This window comes from Podarcis melisellensis, assembly GCF_964234715.1.
Source record: "Podarcis melisellensis genome assembly, chromosome: 2".
NCBI lineage: Eukaryota > Metazoa > Chordata > Lepidosauria > Squamata > Lacertidae > Podarcis > Podarcis melisellensis.
This window is the reverse complement of record NC_138529.1, coordinates 5,820,449-5,842,267: the sequence shown is the minus strand read 5'-3', so window position 1 is coordinate 5,842,267 and position 21,819 is coordinate 5,820,449. Positions and strand designations below refer to the sequence as shown.

General features: G+C 46.4%; 1 protein-coding gene across 2 annotated transcripts in view; it reads left to right on the top strand.

Moving 5' to 3' along the window:
- DCTN2 (dynactin subunit 2) overlaps nucleotides 1–21,232 on the top strand; it is a 40,241-nt gene extending 19,009 nt beyond the window's left edge. For both annotated transcript variants that reach the window (XM_081900753.1, XM_081900754.1), the window contains 12 exons: nucleotides 8,630–8,726; nucleotides 9,587–9,648; nucleotides 10,483–10,581; nucleotides 10,865–11,025; nucleotides 13,434–13,587; nucleotides 15,530–15,595; nucleotides 16,305–16,343; nucleotides 17,613–17,690; nucleotides 17,796–17,867; nucleotides 19,096–19,198; nucleotides 19,886–19,977; nucleotides 20,725–21,232. In XM_081900753.1, the coding sequence (XP_081756879.1) occupies nucleotides 8,630–8,726; nucleotides 9,587–9,648; nucleotides 10,483–10,581; nucleotides 10,865–11,025; nucleotides 13,434–13,587; nucleotides 15,530–15,595; nucleotides 16,305–16,343; nucleotides 17,613–17,690; nucleotides 17,796–17,867; nucleotides 19,096–19,198; nucleotides 19,886–19,977; nucleotides 20,725–20,811 (1,110 nt within the window). In that variant the 3' untranslated portion in view covers nucleotides 20,812–21,232. The remainder of the gene's footprint in view (nucleotides 1–8,629; nucleotides 8,727–9,586; nucleotides 9,649–10,482; nucleotides 10,582–10,864; nucleotides 11,026–13,433; nucleotides 13,588–15,529; nucleotides 15,596–16,304; nucleotides 16,344–17,612; nucleotides 17,691–17,795; nucleotides 17,868–19,095; nucleotides 19,199–19,885; nucleotides 19,978–20,724) is intronic.
- The last annotated feature ends 587 nt before the right edge of the window (nucleotides 21,233–21,819 follow it).

Below are 21,819 nucleotides of genomic sequence, written 5' to 3'. Positions count from 1 at the left end.
TGGTGCTCCAGAGTAGGCAGGGTCAACTTTGGTTATGTCTCAGGAGGGTGCTGTGTCCTCTTAGGTTTAGCCCTGGGTTGGAAGCAATCCTCAGAATGGGTAGGACTAGAACCAGTGGGCGGAAATGACAGCCGATTTCAGCTAAATATCAAGACAGAGGTTCTCAAACAGTGATGTGCAAACCACTGGTGGTCCATGGGCTCCATGCAGGTAGTCAACAAATAAAAAGGGGGGAACAATTGAGAACAGCTGTACTTGGCTCTGTACCTGATCAATTATGCACGCATGCACACACACACACATACACAAAACACAGATATCTAGGCTGTTTTGACCAGGGCACATGATCTCAAACAGGCTGGCAAGACTAGCTTAGGGTCTGTGATAAAGCAGCACTGGAGGGGGGATGTTATTAAAGCATGAGTTACATTTGTGCTTTAATTTGTAGGACAAAAGAAAAAGTTTATTAAGTGATCCACTGAGACACCTGGCAGTTTCCAAGTGGTCCATGAGGGGTCAGGGAAGAGTTTGAGAGAGACTGTCTCAGGATAAATTTCCATAAGTATAGAAGCTGTTTGGTAGTGCCATAGCCTACCTTGGGAGATGGCAGGCTCTCTTCTTTGGCAGGAAGTATCTAAACAGAGGTTTGAGTACCTTCTGCCAGGGATGCTATAGTTGAGCAGAGTTGGACTAGGGTGTCCTTGCAACTCTACAATTGTATGGAATTGTATTTTGCCACACAAACTTTGGTGCACGTGTCACGTTCTGGTTGGCTCCATTGAGGCATTGGGACACACATACCGTATTTTTCACTCTATAAGATGCACTTTTTCCCTCCGAAAAAGTAAAGGGAAATGTGTGTTCGTCTTAGGGAGCAAATGCAGGCTGTGCAGCTATCGCTGAAGCCTCTTGAGCGCAGTGGGAGCGCTCCTCCCTCTTCACTCAAGAGGCTTTGCGTTGCTTTCTTGTTTCTTGTTTTCCTCCTCTAAAAACTAGGTGCGTCTTATGGTCGGGTGTGTCTTACAGAGCGAAAAATACGGTAATAGGGCCTTTCGTGCAGAATTCAGTGACTGCTATTGAAACAGAACTTATACTTTCCTTAAAAAGAAATATGCGGTAGTGGTCGGGTAGGCAGCATTTGCTAAAATTCAGAGCAGGCTTTCCCAACACTTTATCCACACGTCACATTTGAAGGTGTTTGGGGGCACCCTGAAGAACATCATGGGTGAAGTGAGATTCTCTCCTCTGGGACCAAAGGAGCAGTAGCTCTGTGTGCCATTCTCTAAGAACAGCATCCTGATATTTTAAAACAAAAACAGCACATGTGCCAGTAGCATGAAATTACTATATAGTTGCTAAGAGGACTCAGTGCGTACATTTAAATATCAACATGCAGCTGATTCCTCCAGACTGTTGTGTTAATCTTAAAGCCATTATGGCTGCTTAGCTCAGATACGGCCTGTGACCTCTAGGTGGAATCCATGCCAAGGCATTTTGGGATTTGCTTGTAATTGCCGCTTGACACGTTACTGTAGTGCATCAAAGCTTGTACAGTCCAGGACCCCTAAGATGGACTGGGTTTTCTAAATAGTGCTTTAAGTCCTTTATCAGGGGTGAGGAGATTTTTCAAATATTAACAACTGCTGTTAAAATCCAGCAGTTTGCAGGGCCTGCTGTGAAATGCTGCTGCTACCTGCAGTTGAAATAATTGCCTACCTCCTCTTATAAAACCATGGCTAAGTGTGAGTTGCCTTGAGGCTTAGTTTTATGTTCTAAAAAGAGGAACTGGTAAAAGAGAAGACCTGTTGAAAACAAGGGGAGGAGCTGTGATACCATGGAGCAGTGCCTTTCAAGCTTTCTCCCATGAGGACACTCTTGCCGTAATGGCTTTTCTTCCAAGGAACACATACATTTCTGCCACCAAGCTCCTGAGCATTGCATACAGGAGCACATAGCTTAGATTCTGGGCAATAACCTAGGGCTAGTGGTTCCCAAACTATTTTTCCTGACGAAACGCTTGAAAATTGCTGAGAGTGATTTTCCTCCCAGTTGTTGTAATGGCCATGTGCTGTACTAGAGAGCACCATGTCAGCTACACCTGCTCTAGCATTTATGTAGCAAATCACTGGTGTGCATAGCTCATTCGCAGCCCATAACTTAACTGGTGACCTTTTACCATATTTTTCCGTGTATAAGACGAGGTTTCTTGCTAAAAAAAAATAGTAACAAATTGGGAGTCATCTTGTACATGGAACATGGGCACCTGGGGGGATTTCTTTAAATATGTAAGCATATGTCCGGGATTTTGGCTTGGGGGGACTGAGGCGGTCCCTCCTGCTGCCATCCCCCCTTTCTCCTCCCCCTCTGGGCTGCATGCTGGCGACTGGCTCGCCTCCTGAAGCCTCTGCTGGCTTGACCACCGGATCAAGAGCAGCTGCCACCGCTGAGAGCTGCCTCAGCTACCTCTCCTTGCCCTTCTTTCCTTTTCCCCCTCTTCCTCTCTCAAACTCCCACCCTGCCCCCAGCCCGCTCACCACCTTCCTCAGCTCAGTTTGCTCGACGGCATGGCACAGAGTGGGCGCTGCCTTCCCCTGGCTCTCCCTTGGTATCCTGTTTAGGAGCCTCCTTCCCCTCGCTTCCCCGCAGCAGCAGCTGCCACCAAGGGGGACATTGCGGTGCCCCAACCACTGCCTTTGCTCCTGCACCACGGTGTACTGCATGCACCTCATGCTGGAAATTATGAGGGCGATTGCCCCCCAAAAGATCAACAACTTGCCAGCAGCGGTCATCCAGATTTTCACTTCTGTTTTAGGGATTGATTGTTTTTTAAATTTGGGGTTCAAATAAATAGGGGTCGTCTTATACATGGGGGTGTCTTATACACGGAAAGATACGGTAGATACTACTACTGTTACTAAATTGTCTTCCAGATTTTCATTACCCACTTCCTTTATAGTTTCTGTACATTGATTTCTAATAGTTAGTAGATGTCCGGCTCGCTGCTACCAATAAATTACCATATTTTTCCATGTATAAGACAGATGTTTTTCACTTTAAAAAATTAGTAAAAAATTGGGGATCATCTCATACATGGATGTTTAAGAAAAACACTACTTACCAGTAGTGCAGGAAGCCTAGGGATATTTCAAGATATTATTTCGGGAGAAAACACACGCACACACACCTATATCTTATCTAAAGCCTGCAAGGGAGGATGAGGAGGGTCACTTTTGCAGTGGGAGGTTTACAAACAACCACCAAAAGGGCAAAAGCACAGCATAGCTTGGAAAAGGCACTCCAGACAATGCACCAAACACCCACCCAACCGAAAGGGGGCTGAGCAGGCCTTGCAGCTGCTCCCTCCTCCTCCAAGGCCCAGGAACGGCACCCGCCACGTCTGGGAGGTTGCAAGTGGAGCAGCTGACCAGAGCCAAGAGGGCTGGAGAGGCAGCCAGCAGCTCCTCATCTCTCATCTGGTGCTTCCTTGGTGGTGGCAGCAGAGCAGGACAGCTGCCGGGCATCATGAGCTTTACATGTTGCCATTGCCACTGCTGCTGCTCCCAGTTCCTCTAGCCTCCCTTCCTAACTTGCACACAGAAACACACACTTTGGCTCTCACCTGGGGCTCCTACCACCCAGCACACTCCACTCCCAGTTTCCATTCAAAGGGAATACACCCAGGGTACAAAAAACCCTGGACGTTTTGCCAAATTAAAGAAATCCGCCCCAGGTGCTGTGAAGAAGCTGCCGGAACTGCCATTCATTTCACTTGCCACTTCGGCCAACCAATGCGGACTGTTGCGGCAAGCCAGGTTAGGCAGAACAAGAGCACTCCCGGGCATTCTCAATGAAAAAAAAGTTGTTCTGTTTGATGTTTAAAGATACGGTGCTAAATATACCGGTGCTTTGAATATTTGATAAAATATCAAAGTTGTTCTGTTTGATGTTCAAAATATTTATTTCTTAATTTTGGGTTCAACAAAATAGGGGTCGTCTTATACACGGAAAAATATGGTATTTTGAGTGTTCGTATTGTATTGTTCGATGGTCCATGAAATGATTTGTAGGTAGTCTGTAGATGGGTGACAGTTCATTGTTGTGGATTAGCAATATTCCAGTATTTGTTTGCCTTTGCACATCATCTCGGCAAGGGTACAAGGTCACCTCTAACATCAATATCCAACATTTGCCATTAATTATTTAATAGTTTATGAATTTTCCACTGAGTTGCCATTTTAAAACAGTTTTCTGTAAGATTTAAAGATAAAGTAAAAGTAATTTCCTGTGATGAGAAATTTCCAAGCTCCCACTTGTCAATACCGATGATAGTATATTCATTTCCACAGAGCAAGGTGGGGTGATGTGCGAGTCCCAAAGGGCCTGTGATAAGGTCCTCAGGCTGTATCTGCACCTTGCTTTTAATGAAGGTGTTCAACATTGTAGGTGCTGGTGAGAAGTCTTTGGATGCAGTGATCTCAAGGTGTCCTTTAAAGGTCATGTAGAGATAACACCTGCCTGGTGGAGCACATCTATTTGTTTGCTTGTAACAATTGCCTCTGTGCTGCGATTTCATAGCCACTTTAATCTGATGCAGCTATTTTTTGCCGTTGTTGTTTTGAGAACAGCCTCTTCCAGCGTCTTTAATGTGCAGGACCAAGGGAGCAGGAATGTGAGGCTCTTGTAATAGCTCTTCAAAAAGAGTCTGGCCTTGATGCAGCCATAGATTTCCCATCATAGCCCATTACAGCCACCGCGCTGCTTCCCAGAGCACTGGCAGAATGCCTGCCTCTCTCTAGCACTTAGCAAGAGGAGAGGCTGACTTGTAGTCAATAGCAGAGCTCTCTCTAGCTCAGATGCAGAGTGGTGCTTCCCTTAAGTGAGAAGGGACCTTCTTTTCTAGGGTGGGGCTGACATTACCAGGATTTCAAAGGCGGAATTGATGGGGGGGGGGTCCAAAAGGTGGCAAGTCAATAAAAAAAAATCACGGTTATTTTAGCATTTTTGTAAAAACAACAACAACAACAAAACAACCCTCAACAATTGCCTCAGCTGGCGTGGGAGGTTATTGCTGAGGACCCATCTCAGATATGGCACAAAGCTGCCTCTGATTCACAACAGCTTGGTGTTTCTGGGTTAATGAATGCACCCAGCCACAACAATGGAGAGACACCTCATTGATTCATGGCAGTTTGCCACACCTTAGCAGGGCAATGGCTAGTCGGCCTAATGTACACATAGCTGTCTTGTTCCCTTGCTGTCCCCTCTTGGAACAAGATGCTGGGTTTTGGGGAGCTAAGTTCTGACCTGTTCTGCTTTCCTCGGGCCTCAGGTCTTTTTGTACTCAAGCTGCTTCCAGTTTGGATAGCTCTTGGTTCTGCCAGGTTCAACCTTACAACCCCCTCTTGGATTCTGTCACAGCCTGAATTGCAAGCACGGCAGAAAAACCATTGTCAGTGTTGATTGGAAGCTCTGAAGTAGCAAAGCCACCATGTAAACCTAGCCCCACCTGGTGTTTCTGCTATGTACAGCTTGCTCCTTTGCAGAACGCCTTTGGTTTAGGAGAGGCTGTGGCAGGACACGAAGACAGCCTTAAAATCCTTTCAGTGGAACCATCTCAGGTGTAAGAACGTAAGAAGAGCCCCTGCTGGACCAGCCAGAGGCCCACCTAGTCCAGCATCCTGTTTTCCATAGGGGCTAACCAGAGGCCTATGATACATCAAGGACCGCCTCTCCCCATATGAACTGACCCAAGCCCTGCAATCATCACCTGAGGCCCTTCTTTGTGTGTCCAATCCACAAGAAGTCCAGGGCGTGGCAGCATGAGAACAGGGGCTTTTCTGTTATCACTACCTGTTTGTGGAATGCTCTCCCCTTGGACCTGGGATCTTTAGCTGCCAGGTGGAAACAAACATTCCTCTTCTTCCTGGACTTCAACTAATTAAACAATCTTGTGCCTTTTAAACTGAGCAGGGGAGTGATTATTGTTTGGTTTATTGTTATGCTGGGACGCGGGTGGCGCTGTGGGTAAAACCTCAGTGACTAGGGTTTGCCGATCGCATGGTCAGCGGTTCGAATCCCCACGGCGGGGTGAGCTCCCGTCTTTCGGTCCCAGCTCCTGCCCACCTAGCAGTTCGAAAGCACCCCTAAGTGCAAGTAGATAAATAGGTACCGCTTACTAACGGGAAGGTAAACAGCATTTCCGTGTGCTGCGCTGGTGCCGGCTCGCCAGAGCAGCTTCGTCACACTGGCCACGTGACCCGGAAGTGTCTCCGGACAGCGCTGGCCCCCGGCCTCTTAAGTGAGATGGGCGCACAACCCTAGAGTCGGACACGACTGGCCCGTACGGGCAGGGGTACCTTTACCTTTACTTATTGTTATGCTATGTATTTTGTGTTTTTATATTGTAAACTGCCCTGTGATCCTCGGGTGAAGGGCAGTGTATGTATATGTATAAAGCCCAATAGCTAGGCCTGAGCACACAAGCCCCCTCCCATTCAGGGTCCTCAGCTGCTGGTATTGAGAGGCAAACAGCCTCTCTGATACCGGAGGTAATATTAAGCTGTCATGACTAATAAACCTGTATTTTTATCACCCCTGGGTTGGTTACATTTGCAGCAGCCTAGATCAGGCATGTGAATGTTCTGCAAAGTGCTGCTCTCTTGTAATCCTGCATACCTCTGGAACCTGCATGTCACTTTTTCACCTGGAGTGGAATCTAATGCAATTAAATGTAATGGAAATTCTGTGGGTAATTAACCAGCCTTCTCCACCTCCCTGCACTTTAATTAAATTCTTATTTGAACCAGTTTCCTGATTTCCTGTATGTTGATTGCTGGAATTGGCTCTCGCACATCTCCTTCACAGGAAGAAAATGGAAATGCTTCTTTGGCTGGCATTTGATAGCCACTTCACCCAGGGAGCTGTGAGACCCGTTATTGGAAAACAAAATATACTTGGATATTGTCTGAATTCCACCCCCTTCCTTGCTGATTTCCCCTCCCCGCTGTTTTGAAAAAGGGGTAGGGGCTGTCGCATAATCCCTCCAGAAAGGCCAGATGGTTTGTTAGTCTTATTAATATAATCCCCCTTTTAACCCTTCCCACTCCTGTTTTAAATGAACACTCAACTTTACCAGGCCAATATCTGCCTGGCCATGTAACAGCAGCCTTTTCATAACACACTCTTGTCTCCATCCTTCAGGGCATTCCTGGGCCTAATGTTATATGGATGTTTTTGTGTATGGGGAGGTGCCCACCAGTACTTGATTTTAGCATACCATGTTGTCCTTGGCTATTAAGGGTGAAGAAGGCAGATGTAGTTCTCTACAGGCAATCCCAGCAGGTCTTTCACCTACAGAGAGAACCCAGCAGCTTTGCATTTTGTTTTGCAGACCTCCATGCTCTGAACCAGAGAGTCACATGGCTGAGTTTTCCTGTGTCTAGGTGGTATGTCAGCTTGCACCACCCACCCTGCACATCAGGCAGGCAGTCTGCATCTTCTCTTGCTCATGTGTGTTCATTCCTTTCATAAAAAGTTCACAAGAATGAACAGTTCAGAAGCAGAAGTGCTGCCTCACCCAACCCTACCTCAAACAGTACTCATCTTCTTTGCTCCATGTTTCAGAACAACTCAGGAGCCAAAACAGGCTTTGTTAGATAGCTGTGTGGACGTAGCCAAAGTGAAACAGTGGTAGTTCTCTTGGCTTCCCTAGAGCAGCCTTTGTGCTGGCTGGGACTGATGGGTGTTGTAACCCCAAACATCTGTAGGGCACCAGGTTGGTAAGGGCTGCTCTAGGGTGTTCCAGCCCATGCTTGCAGCCCAAGGCATGTTCAAAGCCAATATTTTGAAAGAGCTTAGCGTCTGAATGAAGATGCAAACCAGTATCTCTTGGTCAGGTTTTTTTTGTACATAAGAGGCCTGCTGGATCAGGCCAAACACCCGTCTAGTCCGCCATCTTGTTCTCCCAGTGGCCAGTCACATGTATATGAGATGCACTGGTCACTCGTGCTCTTTGCTGGTCTGCCCATTTGGCCATCCCTATTCAGATCCATGACTGTCTGCAGGACTGGAAGGGCCCAGAGAGCCTGCCAATGTAATCCCAGAATAAATCAGTTCCAGAATGCCGCAAACCTGGAAGTAAGTGTTCTGGTGTGCGAATGTTTTTCGGAAGCCAAACGTGTGACGCAGCTTCCGCTTGAGTGCAGGAAGCTCCTGCAGCCAATTGGAAGCCACACCTTGGTTTTCAAACGGTTTTGGGAGTCAAACTGACTCCTGGAACGGATTAAGTTTGAGAACCAAGGTACAATTGTAGTTCAAATCTGACCTAAGGGGAGAGAAGTTCCTGTTTGACCCAAGTTATTCCTTTCCAGCCAGTGGGGGGAATAGCTCTCCTTGCTTCTCAGCACCATTAGTGGTTTCTGTGGACTAAGCACTGCAATAGTGCTTCAACATTATGCCTGCTGGGACTACCAAGAGTGTCAGGTTTGCTAACAGAGCATCTCCTCTGTTCTGCTTGGCCCTTGTGAAGAATGCTTGGAATCTGTTGGTTGAGGTTGGGAAGGTGGTTTGGTGAGGTGGAGAAAAATAAGGCTGGGTGCTCTGATATTTGTTTGTTTTTCTCTCTACACAGGAGGAGCTAACTAGCACCAGTGTGGAACATATCATAGTCAACCCCAATGCAGCTTATGACAAATTTAAGGACAAGCGAGTGGGCACTAAAGGACTAGGTAAGTGTTTCTCCAGAGGCCCTTAAGTCTTGAGTATGTGTCCAGGGTGGTGGGGGAGCAGTAGATCCGGACTAGAAAATGTACCAAAGAAAAACATTCAAAGCAATCCTCAAAGAACCCAAGGATCCTTGTTTAAAATGCCTTAATAATTTACAATAATAACGTTATATACATACTGAACATTTCAAATAACTTATTCCTAGTTTAGCTTATGTCTGCCAGTCATTTGTCTCATTGCCTGCAGATGTGAGATGCAGCACAATACATGCATGACTATTTTTCAGTGGTTGTGTGTGTGTGTGTGTGTGTGTGTGTGTGTGTGTGTGTGTGTGTTGGACGTACAAGATGTTAGCCTGCCCTTGAATGGAGATCTTCAGGTTTGTTCTGAACCAGAGGAAGCAACAGGGTTTCTTTTGCAGTTTTGAACACTGGTCCTTACAGTTAATGGATCAAGCTCAGTAGCCAAGCCCTTGCTTTCCATGCAGAAGGTCCCAGATTCAATTCCTGACATCTCTGGGTAAGGCTGGTGATGTCCCATGTCTGAAAACCCAGAGAGCCACTACCAAACAGTATAGACAATATAGTACAGGCCTAGCTTGGTATAAGAAAGCTTCTTACAGTCTTCCAAAATTTGAAGGCACAGTTGTGCAGCCAGACCTGTCTTGGCCCTGGTATGAAGTCTGTGAGAAGTTGGTAGAAAAGTCAAAAGGTTGTTTTACAAATATGAGCTGCTGATCAAAGAACTACTAGCTCCAATTGTGAATCCTGTAACTTAATTTTAATGGAAAACATGAAACTTGAAGCTGTTCAGTCTAAAAGTACAGAAAGATTTCCCCCCCTTTCCCCCTTTTGATTTCTAGATTTCTCTGATCGTATTAGCAAAACCAAGAGAACTGGCTATGAGTCTGGAGACTATGAAATGGTAAGTAACTAACTCAGATGAACTGTAGACCAAAAGGAAAACCTTTGCTCTGTACCAAGCTGTATCTCAGCTGGAGAATGAGATGGTAGCCTTAAGTAGAGGCGTGTGCTAGGCACACAGTCAGGGCAGGAGGTCACGTGGCACCAGCATTAGTTCAGAATCCAAGAAGAAGAGTCAAATCTAGCCAAGGTCCAGGATCCAGCAAGGCAGGTTCAGATAGCGGGGTCAGTTCATATAAGCAAGGTCAAGGTTCATCAACAAGCAAGGCAGGGAGAACTCTCAGTAGCCCCAACTGGAGCCTGGGATGGAAGTTACACATGGCAGGTTTGGATGTTGCTTCAACAAGCAGCAAGCCCAGACTGAGCCTTAAATAGGGCTTCAACTTCCTCTATATCCACTACCTATTTTCCTAAGGGCCCAGGGCCAGGATGGGCTTGTAGTCCAAATCTGCTAGGAGGCAAGACCTCCCATCCACCAGCCTTCCTCAGGTTAGCCATTGCTATGGATGACCAGCCCGTGGCACGGGCTCCACAGGAGCAGGAATTCATGGCATTCTTGAACTTCCCATTAATTGCCCTGCTCAGTTCTGCCTCTCGCCCCATCAACCACTAACATGTCACCTCTGGGAAGTGACCCTCAGGTTGAAAAAGACTTCTCATTGCTGATCTAAACTATATATATGTGAACTCTTTCACAGAAAGAATTGAGAATGACCCTTCCTAGAGCCAGCCTTGCAATAGGAGATGGGTTGAGATGGAACTGTGCTAGCTACTCTAGAACCCCCCCAAAATTCTGGTGTTGCTATTGACCTGAGAATCTTAATTTATTTTTAAGCTAGGCGAAGGCCTTGGTGTGAAGGAGACCCCCCAGCAGAAATACCAGCGTCTGCTGCATGAAGTTCAGGAGCTGACTGCCGAAGTAGAGAAGATCAAGGTAAGATCAAGGTGGTCTCTGTTCTTGTTTCCTTCTGGCCCCCTTGCAGCTCCTCTGTGGGCCCTATTGATTTGGACCCACCCATCTTCTTGGTCTAGTCCTCGGGCCCAAATGCAAAATGAAGGCCTTTGTTATCCAATAAGCTGTCCTTGCCTTGAGACTATGTGCTTTACTGCTGTGGTTAGTATCAGTACAAGGGGGAGCAGCCCAGGGTCAGAGAGGATCGTGCCCCAAACAGTTACTGAATGCCAGGCTTTCAAAGCTTCTATCCCTTCTTCCACAGAGCACCGTGAAGGAGTCGGCTGCCGAGGAGAAACTGACACCAGTTGCCCTTGCTAAGCAGGTGGCCAGCCTGAAACAACAACTCGTCTCCACCCACCTGGAGAAACTGCTGGGGCCAGATGCAGCCATCAACTTAACAGATCCTGATGGTGCTCTAGCCAAGTAAGTCACGGTGGAGTCAGCACTGCAGTTCCCCAGGGCTTAGTCCCACAAGCTGCTTAGCCCTGGAAAAACATGTCTTCATAAGAGTCCATCTGAACCTGCCCTTCACCCTTGACTACTGCGGCCAGGCCCTCTGCACCAGTGTTCGAAATTCACATTGTTATTAGGCACATTTTGCAACAGGGAATTTAATTAGTGTGAGCAGTGTCTGAGCTCTGGGCACAGTACTGTGCCTAAGATTTCATATTAAAACTGCAGAGTGGAAGGAAATGGGGATATTTTCTGCCTCCCCACTTCCAGCTACTCTCTGACTGGAGAAGAGACCCACTCTTAAGAATATTACAGGGGTGGGCAGGGGATCATGTGAAAAGTGGACATAATGTTTTAGCTGCAGTTCACTCAAACTGGGAGGGGTGGCTAACACCCCAGAGGACAGGATCACACTTCAAAACGACCTTGACAGATTAGAGAACTGGGCCAAAACAAACAAGATGAATTTTAACAGGGAGAAATGTAAAGTATTGCACTTGGGCAAAAAAAATGAGAGGCACAAATACAAGATGGGTGACACCTGGCTTGAGAGCAGTACATGTGAAAAGGATCTAGGAGTCTTGGTTGACCACAAACTTGACATGAGCCAACAGTGTGACGCGGCAGCTAAAAAAGCCAATGCAATTCTGGGCTGCATCAATAGGAGTATAGCATCTAGATCAAGGGAAGTAATAGTGCCACTGTATTCTGCTCTGGTCAGACCTCACCTGGAGTACTGTGTCCAGTTCTGGGCACCACAGTTCAAGAAGGACACTGACAAACTGGAACGTGTCCAGAGGAGGGCAACCAAAATGGTCAAAGGCCTGGAAACGATGCCTTATGAGGAACGGCTAAGGGAGCTGGGCATGTTTAGCCTGGAGAAGAGGAGGTTAAGGGGTGATATGATAGCCATGTTCAAATATATAAAAGGATGTCACATAGAGGAGGGAGGAAGGTTGTTTTCTGCTGCTCCAGAGAAGCGGACACGGAGCAATGGATCCAAACTACAAGAAAGAAGATTCCACCTAGACATTAGGAAGAACTTCCTGACAGTAAAAGCTGTTTGACAGTGGAATTTGCTGCCAAGGAGTGTGGTGGAGTCTCCTTCTTTGGAGGTCTTTAAGCAGAGGCTTGACAACCATATGTCAGGAGTGCTCTGATGGTGTTTCCTGCTTGGCAGGGGGTTGGACTCGATGGCCCTTGTGGTCTCTTCCAACTCTATGATTCTATGATTCATTTTCAGCTTTGTATTCTTATAAAAAAGCATACCTAGACATTCCGTTGCTGTGCCCATAACCTAGGTTTAAGGGGCCATTTAGCTCCTAGCTTTCATATCTCAGTTTTTAACACTGCTCTTCACCTCAGAGTAGGCCATGCAAGGCCAAGAGTGTCAACTTCAGGGCAAGCTTGAGATCAGTTGTACATCTCTCTGTGGAGCACATTGTCTGCATTTAGTAGGAGTGCTGAGATTGTGATGGGATCGTAGGACTGGATGGGGCCATGGAGCCATCAGCTCATCTCCTTAAGTCAAGGGTGGAGAGTTGAGTTGGCCCATCATCTCCTAACCATTGAGCAGGCTGACTGGGGCTGCTGGAGTCCCACAGCAACCACAAGGCAACCCATCCTTGCTTTAAGGGGGTAGATTATACCCATAGATAAACTTGCATAATACAGACCATCAAGGAGAGTTGTGATTTTTTGGGTGTGAACTGGGGGAAATTGTCTGGAGAATTTCCCACTGGTTCTAAATTGATGGGGATCAGATGCAGTGTGCTTTTTTGACTTTTCTTTTAGTAAAACATCTTTTTTAGTCTTGTTAGTTTTGCAGTCTGTATAAATTTCCCGTAGGGAAGGAAATCAATAAAGTGCACTTAGTGTAGTTTAAATGCTATTTTCAAAGATTTACCTGGAAATTATTTTTATTGGAATACTTCTAAATATTTAAATACATGGCAGCACAATAGCATACCTTTCCCTTTCCATTATTTAGATTTTAAGAAGAAAATATAAGCAGGGAAAATGGTTAACATACTAATTTTAGCATGCCTGAAGAGCTACGTGCAGAAATATATGTGCTTTCTAGGCATGGTCATCTGAAAAAGTTGATTACAACCATTTTAGATTTGATTACTTGCCCAGTTGCTGTATACCGTGTTCAAAGTAAATTTCTAAACATGGACCATTTCCCAACTCACATCGGCTGCAAGCATACAGAGGAGAAAAGTGTCCCCATCCCTTCTAATTATGCTCATGCCCCTCATTATTCCAATCTCTGTTCCAAAATCCATTGCAGCAGGCGGTAGCTGTTTTAGCCAGTTTAGTCAGTGGGGATCTAACCATGTGCCCTCTAAACATTTGTGGCCTCTTCAACTTGTCAGGCGTTTGCTCATTCAACTGGAAACAGCCAAGAGTACTAAGGTGCCCCCTGCAAGTGGGAAGAGCCCGGCGAAAACTGCGGCTGGCCCAGGAAACATGGTGACTTATGAACTGCACTCCCGGCCTGAGCAGGACAAATTCTCTCAGGCTGCCAAGGTAAGAACAGGAGTATTTGATCTTTGAGACCCCTCTGGGACTTATAAGGAAATTGCTAGGATGATGAGCTGATGCTACATAGGTACAGCAGCGAGGTGCTTTAGCAGCGCCCTCATTGTATGCCATTCAGCAGTGGCTTTCTCTCTCCAAGCTCAGCTCTGGGGGCAGGAGAGCATTCTGTTGCTTTATGGGGTGCTTGATTTGAGTGGGGAAAGGCCTATTGTGCACAGCGCTGGTTGGTTAGTACTTGTGACATCACAAGGACCCCAAGCTCCAGAGCATTTTTGTGTCCATATGTGTCTTCACTTAAAGAGAGCTGGAGACTGGGAGCATCAGGGTCTCGGTAATGTCTAAGAGTAGTTCCCTTCCTCTGGGACTTAGGACATACATCAACTTGGCTTGTGCGTCTGTATGAAGCTAATGTATTTGATACTGAAGAAAGGAATTTCCAGAATGCAGAGCCTTTTTCCTAAGCTGCTTCCCTGTCCCACGCACAGCATGTATATACAGGGCTCATGGAGATCTTGAAGCATAAATCATTTTTGTGAATCTTCTCCTTCCCTCCCCACTGCACACAAAGTTTGAGCCTTTCTCACCCCATAGCAGAATAGAGCATCATAGAGTAATGAACCTTATTTTGGCTCCTTTGCTTTCCCCACACTTTCTCAGTAATCCTTTAACATCTGCATCACCCAGCAGTCTCTGTGACTTCATTCTGAGTGCTTTAGAGTTAATGGGGTTATTGACTTACTTATTCTACAGTCATGAAAGCTTAGGAAGGCAGGAGTGGGAAACAGTGATAATGTCTTCCTGGTAATATTCTATGTAGTCTGGGCTCAGGGTTCCCCAGAACGTGGATTGCAACTCTGTTGGGACTGTTGAAAGATCTGGCTGTAGGTTCCAGCCTGCTTCAGGTTGAAGTGGTGGTGGGAAAAGGTGTCATTAATCATATTTGCACCCTGCTTTTTGGCCACCCATTCTAGGCAACACAAAAATACCATTGTTAAAATGGCTAGGAAGGAGCTCAAAAGAAGTGGAGGGAGTGATAGGCAAAGTCTTGTTTGTGTTGAGCAGATGAGGAAATCCAGATAAGATTTTTCATTTTGCTGGAGGACTGTGGAATACTCTCTCCCTTAAGCATGCTCATATCTCATTGGATGCCAGGATCAGACACCCATCCCTCCCATCTGTTCTTCTCTCTGTAAGCAAGTGCAGTGGTGGCTGAAGCAGGTGTCCCCGTCCCCCATTGGTGGGGGTGGGAGGGCATGCCCACACCATTTTGGATTCCTTTCTCTCATTTCCCCAGTTTCGGATTATGCCACACACAACACATTAGTCATTTTGTGATGGTGCCCCTGACACCTTCTCAAACTTCCAAATGTGCCCAAGAAGGTTGGCAACCTCTAGGTGAAAGAAATGAAGTTGTAGTGGAGTGTCAGTCTCAGTGGAGAACTTTTTGGGAGGGGGGAACCTTTGTGGCTGATTTGAAATGATTGATGTGTATTTCTGTCATAGTCATATACAGTAGGTAATGTAATCTAATTCTGGACAAACTTTCAAGCTTTCCAACTTCTGGAATTTTCACCTGGCTTTAAATTCCTTGAGCCATCCATCTTGTGCCTTGAGGTATGAAATCTAGGCACGTGCACCTACCACCCAGTCCAATCCATCCAGGAAGTTTTCCTCGGCAAACCCCATGAAAGTGAATATAGTCAAGGCGCCATGTTCCTGCACAGGTCTTGATCACTTCAGTGGGGCTTGTGAAGGGCAATTTCCTGGCATGTTGTACCCCATAGGTCAAATTGCCCTTAATGGCTCCTGAAAAATGACACATCCGGGTCAAGGGGGAATTTTAGAAGTGCTTTGCCCTGCAATTCAAGAAGGCTTCTCGGGAGGGAGAGAAGCGCAACTCATCTTCATTTGCTCCCTCTGGTCTTTCCAGATTGCAGAACTGGAGAAGCGGTTGGCTGAGCTGGAAGCAACGGTTCGCTGTGAGCAGGATGTCCAGGTGAGGCCGAAAGGCAGTGGAAGCCCTGGGTCCATGGAGAAGGTTATGGTGGCAAGGGGGAAGAGGCCATAGCTCAGTGGTAGAGCGTCTGCTTTTCAATCAGAAGGTTCCAGTTCAATACCCAGTATCCCCAGGTAGACTTAAGAGATACTTTGGTCTGAAGTCCTGGAGTGCTGCTGCCAGTCAGTGTAGACACTATTGAGGTAGATGGACCAATGCCTGCCTTGGCAGGCTCCTTAAGAGGTAATGGGAACAGGTGTAACAGCAGGCTAGGTTTTATGATGAACTCCATGGCCTCATTCGTTAGCCACTCCTGAGATTTTCTCCAGTGATGCATTTAGGGCAGCATCTACTTTGGCCCTGTAGGCGTGCTGTAAAATTGTCCAGGAGGTGTAATGCCTGGAGCTGGTTACAGGGCCTGAATGAATTAAATTGTACGTGGCCAGCCTGTGGCTGAAAATCCACAAGTGGCATAGGCAGCTGACTTTGTAGCACTCCTGGGCAAGAGCAGAATGCCCTGGCCGTGCCATAGAGTCAGATTCTTGCTGGACTAGAAGCAGCTCCAGCCCAGAGTGCAGGAACTACATGGCTATTGTTGAGTGTGATGCAGTGGCATTGCCTCACACTGCAGACTGCCTTGTGCCATGCTTGACAAAGGCTGGCCACCACTGTCCTAATCAACACCCCCCCCTTCATTTTCTCTCTCTAGAATCCTCTGTCTGTCGGACTGCAAGGAACTAGTCTTATGGTAAGCTGTTGGCTGAAGTTTATAAGTGGCCTGTGCCTTTTGGGATTGGAAAGGAATTAAAGGGGATGTTTGCTTTTAAAGATTGGGCATGAGGGTTCTCTCTTAATTTATCCTGTAGCTGCTGGGAGGCCAGGTTGGGCTTGATGAGTGCTGTGCAAAGTGTGTGTGTGTACATGTGTACGTGTACAAAGCACATTAGTTTGTAAATGGAAAGGAATGAGATACTATGCTGAAACGTTGGGAAAAATAGCTTCTAGGCCAGGATTAAGGGAAATAGGTTTGCACCTCCCTCTATAAGATGTTCTAGACAAGGGGTCGGCAACCTTTTTCAGCTGTGGGCCGGTCCACCGTCCCTCAGACCATGTGGTGGGCTGGACTATATTTTGAGGGGGGGGAAATGAATGAATTCTTATCCCCCACAAATAACCCAGAGATGCATTTTAAATAAAAGCACACATTCTACTCATGTAAAAAACACTGATTCACGGGCTGGGTTTAGAAGGCGATTTGACCGGATCTGGCCCCCGGGCCTTAGATTGCCTACCCCTGTTCTAGACAAGATGTTCTATGTCTCTGTGGATTAAGTTCCTTTTCTTTATTTTTGACTACTGAGCTGAGGTAATCTGTGCCAAGTAAAACTGAAATTTTGCAACCTAAACAATATTTGCAAATTTACTAAATATTTCTCATATTTTGCAGAATTCTGTCTTTAAAAACTATTTTACATAATTTATTCTGGTTTTGATAGTCTTTTCAAGAAGGCCGAGGAGCTATGTATTTTGCTGAAATTTCTCTCTCAAACACACACACACAACACAGCACCATCAAAAACCTATTTAAACTACACCTTTGGTACCTGAAATTCCAATTTGCATTATTCATGCAGTATGACGCATATATTCACAACAGTGAAAACTAGAAATATGTTGTCTTTAAGAAAAAAATATAAGATTCTTGAGTAGCTGAAATTTCCATCCAAGGTTGTGTTCCACTGGTGGTTGGTTGTTGTTCTGTACAATTGCAGCATAGACATATCCCCATGTATTACCTCAAAGAGCTGATGATATTCGGGGGGGGGGAGGGGTGTCTCACTGGATCTGGCTGGGACAAATGTCGCCTGGGCAGGAAAAGCCAATGGTAGGAAAGGCCAGCCTGAGGGCCGGGACTAATTCCACACACTGATTTGAGTTAGCCAACTAAAGTTTTGCCTACAGGCATGTGGTATTTTTTCCTCTAAAATGCTTTCCCCATGTCACATCCTCTCCATAGCAAACTGTAGAGATCCTGCAGGCCAAAGTCAGCTCCTTGGACATAGCAACCCTGGACCAGGTGGAGGCAAGGCTACAGGTGAGTCTTTTTCAGCCGCAGCATTTAGGGCATGTGGAAAGGACTAAGTGATTTTGAAAGTTCTGGCAGGGTCTAGCTTTCCTAATGGCAGTTCTTCATTCCTAGAGCGTCTTGGGAAAAGTGAATGAGATTGCCAAGCACAAGGCCACGGTGGAGGATGCAGACACCCAAAGCAAGGTCAGATGTGTTTTCTCTCTGTAACTGGGCAAACGATAAAACCCACTTTCTGTATTTGTATGAAAGCATCTTGTTGATGGACTCTGCCCAGTATACCTGAAGGAGCATCTCCACCCCCATTGCTCAGCCCAGACACTGAGGTCTTCCTCTGAGGGTCTTCTGCTGGTTCCCTCACTGTGAGAAGTGAAGTTTCAGGGAACCAGGCAGAGGGCCTTCTCAGTAGTGGCGCCTTCCCTTTAGATGTCAACGAGGTAAAGAACGACATAACATTTAGAAGGCATCTGAAGGCAGCCCTGTATCAGGATGTTTTTAATGTTTGATATTTTACCATGATTTATATATGTTGTAAGCCGCCCAGAGTGGCTGGGGAAACCTAGCCGGATGGGTGAGGTATAAATAATAAAAGTAGTAGTAGTAGTAGTAGCAGTAGTAGTAAGGGCAGCATTGGCCTGCTGTTACCGATCAGGTCAGTGTGATTTCCTGATCCCGGTGGCAAAGAGCACCATAGCTAAAGTTATCAGTTGTGGATGTTCTGAACAAGCCAATGGGAGAGATTCCCTGCCAGGCTGTGTCTTGGTGATTCACACACAAACACAACACCCTGGTAAATTAAAGACTGCAGCTCTTCTGTGCCCTAGAAAATCCTGAATAAAGAAAAGGGGGTGATATTTGGGAATGGCTTACCACACAGCCTATGTCTTTTTTCACACGTGTGCGCATCATCTGATCACTCAACATGTGATGTCTGCCTGTTTTATTGTGTGAGCTGAGCTCCACCATAGAGCATAAGAACATACCGTTAAGAGGTGTGCTGGATGAGGCCAAAGGCCCATCTAGTCCAGCATCTTGCTCTCATATTCGACAGCCAGCTCCCTACAAGAAGGATGTGAGCAGAACCTCAGCACCGCATTTTGTGAGGTGAACATTTTGTCTGGTGTTCAGAACTCTGCTGGCTCATTCACCTGAGCAAGTCAGCATTTGATGCTGTAGTCACCAAGGGATGAATGCAATATGATTTGTGCACCGGCCCTTTGTTGACAGACTTCTGCTTTTGCCAGCCAAGCAATGAGATTGGGAGCAAAACTAGATTATGTGTATGTGTTCATGAACACATGGGAAGTTTTTGGGAAGGATGGTGATGGAGGAAGATGATTGGCCTAAAGTTGAAGACCAGGTTCCCACTTGGATCCCCCCCCCAATAACCTTCTGCCTCCCCTGCCCCATACAGGTGCATCAGCTCTATGAGACTGTGCAGCGCTGGAGTCCTCTGGCCAGCTCCCTCCCTGAGGTGGTGCAGCGCCTGGTTGCTGTGCGGCAGTTGCATGAGCAAGGTGAGCCTCTGAGCCAGGCAGGGGCATTCTCTAACTCGGGAAGGCAGAAGAGTAGCCTCAGCCTTCGGGCCTCCCATTTTTGTTTATTTCTTTTGTCATTGTCATTTTTTTCTATTTTTTTTTACACTTGAAACAATAACATTTCAAATAAAAGAAATACACAATTGATATTGACTCCCCTTCCCCTCCTTCTATTGTGCATTTTATTACTCTCCCCCCCCCCATATTCTAATTTCTCCCTATATCTCATTTTCCTCGTCTTCTCATTTACTGCTGAATTTATTCATTTTTTATGCTTAATTTATATCGCAAAAAAAATCGATAGAAACAATCCAAGATCAATACATATTACAAATGAAAAGAAAAAATAGATTAATACACAACAGATTCTATTATGACTTCCGATTATTCTGTTACTGTTAACTTCTTAATATGTTTACACTATGTCTCTACATAATCCATAAAACATTTCTAATCTTCCTCAAATAGTATTTTATCCTGATCTCTTTTTCTGTCTGTCAGTCCTGCCATTTCTATATATTCTGTTAACTGTGTCTGCCATTCTTCCTTCGTTGGCATTGTTTCTTCCCTCCACCATTCGAGTCTTTGGGCCTCCCGTTGCCCCAGTGAACTGGGCGGCTGTCCTTCCTGTCCCCAAGCTGACTTTTTGGTTCTTCTCTGTTACAGCCATGCAGTTTGGGCAGCTCTTGACTCATTTAGACACTACCCAACAGATGATTTCTAATTCATTGAAGGACAACGCTTCTCTGCTGACACAGGTGGGTTTCGGGGCTTTGGCGAACTGCCTGTGGGACTACTCGGGTCTCTACAAGCTGGCCAGTACAGATAGCATGGGCGCACCTAGTTGTGGGGAGAGCACCCAACTGTATATTCCACTGTTTCTGAGAATAAACTGCAGCCGCTTCACCGTATAGCACAGATCCCTTTACCACAACTATGAGATGTAGGCTTCGTAGTGCAATGTGCCTGAAGCCAGCTCCCCACAGAGCACATCCTGCAGGATCCTGCCCTTGTCCATTCTGTGGACATGACCAAACCAGCATAGATGTCACTAGGACAGGAGTGGGAACATGCTGGGAACGTGGGTTTGGGGGAGCGCATCTTTGCTGGAAACTGTCCTGCCATACACACGTTTAGAAAATGGCAACTTTGCTGCTTTAGAGCGTGAGTGAGACCTGTGGCCCTCTAGACATTGTTGGACTTCTGCTTCCACCATCACTGACCACTTAGCCATGCTTGCTGGGGTTGGTGGGAGTTGGGAGGGGCTGCAGAACCTACCTGCCGCTGCTATAGAGTTTACTGCCACCCTGAGAGGCAGCAGGTTGAAAACCAAAGTGTATGCTATTTTGAAAACCATCTTGTGGCATTTGTGTGCCCTAAATAGAGCCAGGTGATTCATTGGTCTGACTCACATGCTAGTAGGTAGCCATGGTGGAACATGTTCCCAGGCAAGCCCTCCATACGGCTGGCGTCTATCCATGTTCTCTCCCTCCATCTCTCTCTAGGTTCAGAAGACTATGAAGGAGAACCTGGCTACCGTGGAGGACAATTTTGCCACCATTAACGCACGGGTGCAGAAGCTTGCCAAGTGAATCCCCTTAACAAAGTCTACAAAGGCAGGAACTGAGGTTTGCCTGCTGTCCAAATAAGCACTAACCGCTCCGTCCCTTCCCTACCTCTGTACCTTTTCTCGTGTGCACTTAGTGGGAGTTCAGCCTTGATGAGGGCTGGTGGACTGAGTGCTTATCTCTGTTAGAGGGCAGGTGTGCGCCCCCTCCCCACCTCTTGCAATGCTTTGCACCCCTGTGGCAATTGATGCTGGCTGCAGAGGGCAGTGTTGCATTCCAGATTGGAGGGAGGGTGTGCTAGAGAGGGAATCAACTTTGCGTATCCACCTGGGAAGCTGCTTGGCTCGGAGCCTTCTATTGGAAATATTATCTTACCTCTCAGCCTGGCATGGAAGCAGATTGTATTGTTGTATAATTATTTACTGTCATTAAACACTTATGCTTAGTGCTCTGTACTTGGTTTGTGTGTGTGTGTGCGTGTGGAACAGGTTGCATGTGCTTGTCTTTCTGTAGTCTCCAGATTGCGCTCTTCATGAAGGAGAAGGTTGCCAGTGGCTCTTAGTTACAATGGCTTTTGGCTCGTCCAGAAACACTTTGGCAATAAGTATGAGGTGCTTGGAGACCAGCATCAGGTGAGGTCTGTTGCTCCCTTGATCTTGTTCTGGGCTTCCCAAAGGCATCTAATGCCCTCTGTGGACAACAGGGCTAGATGGGCCTTTGGTGTGATCCAGAGAGCTCTTCTTAAGTTCTTGTCCCATTTCACCCTTGGGAAGTCTGCACAAGCTCTTCCAATCTCCTCTCCTATAGTGAAATAGCACAGCCTACACTGAACTCCCAGGACTGAAGTGACACCACTTCACATATTACATTCAGGGTGGAGGGATTCATTCACTGCTGCTCGCTCAAAATAATCTATGCTGGGTAGCAGTCGCATTGACTAGGAGGTCACTGCTAAAGCTGTTGGTTATTACAGCAAATACTGAGAGTGTGATGAAGGACAGATATACAGCTTCAAAGACTCACATACCAGAA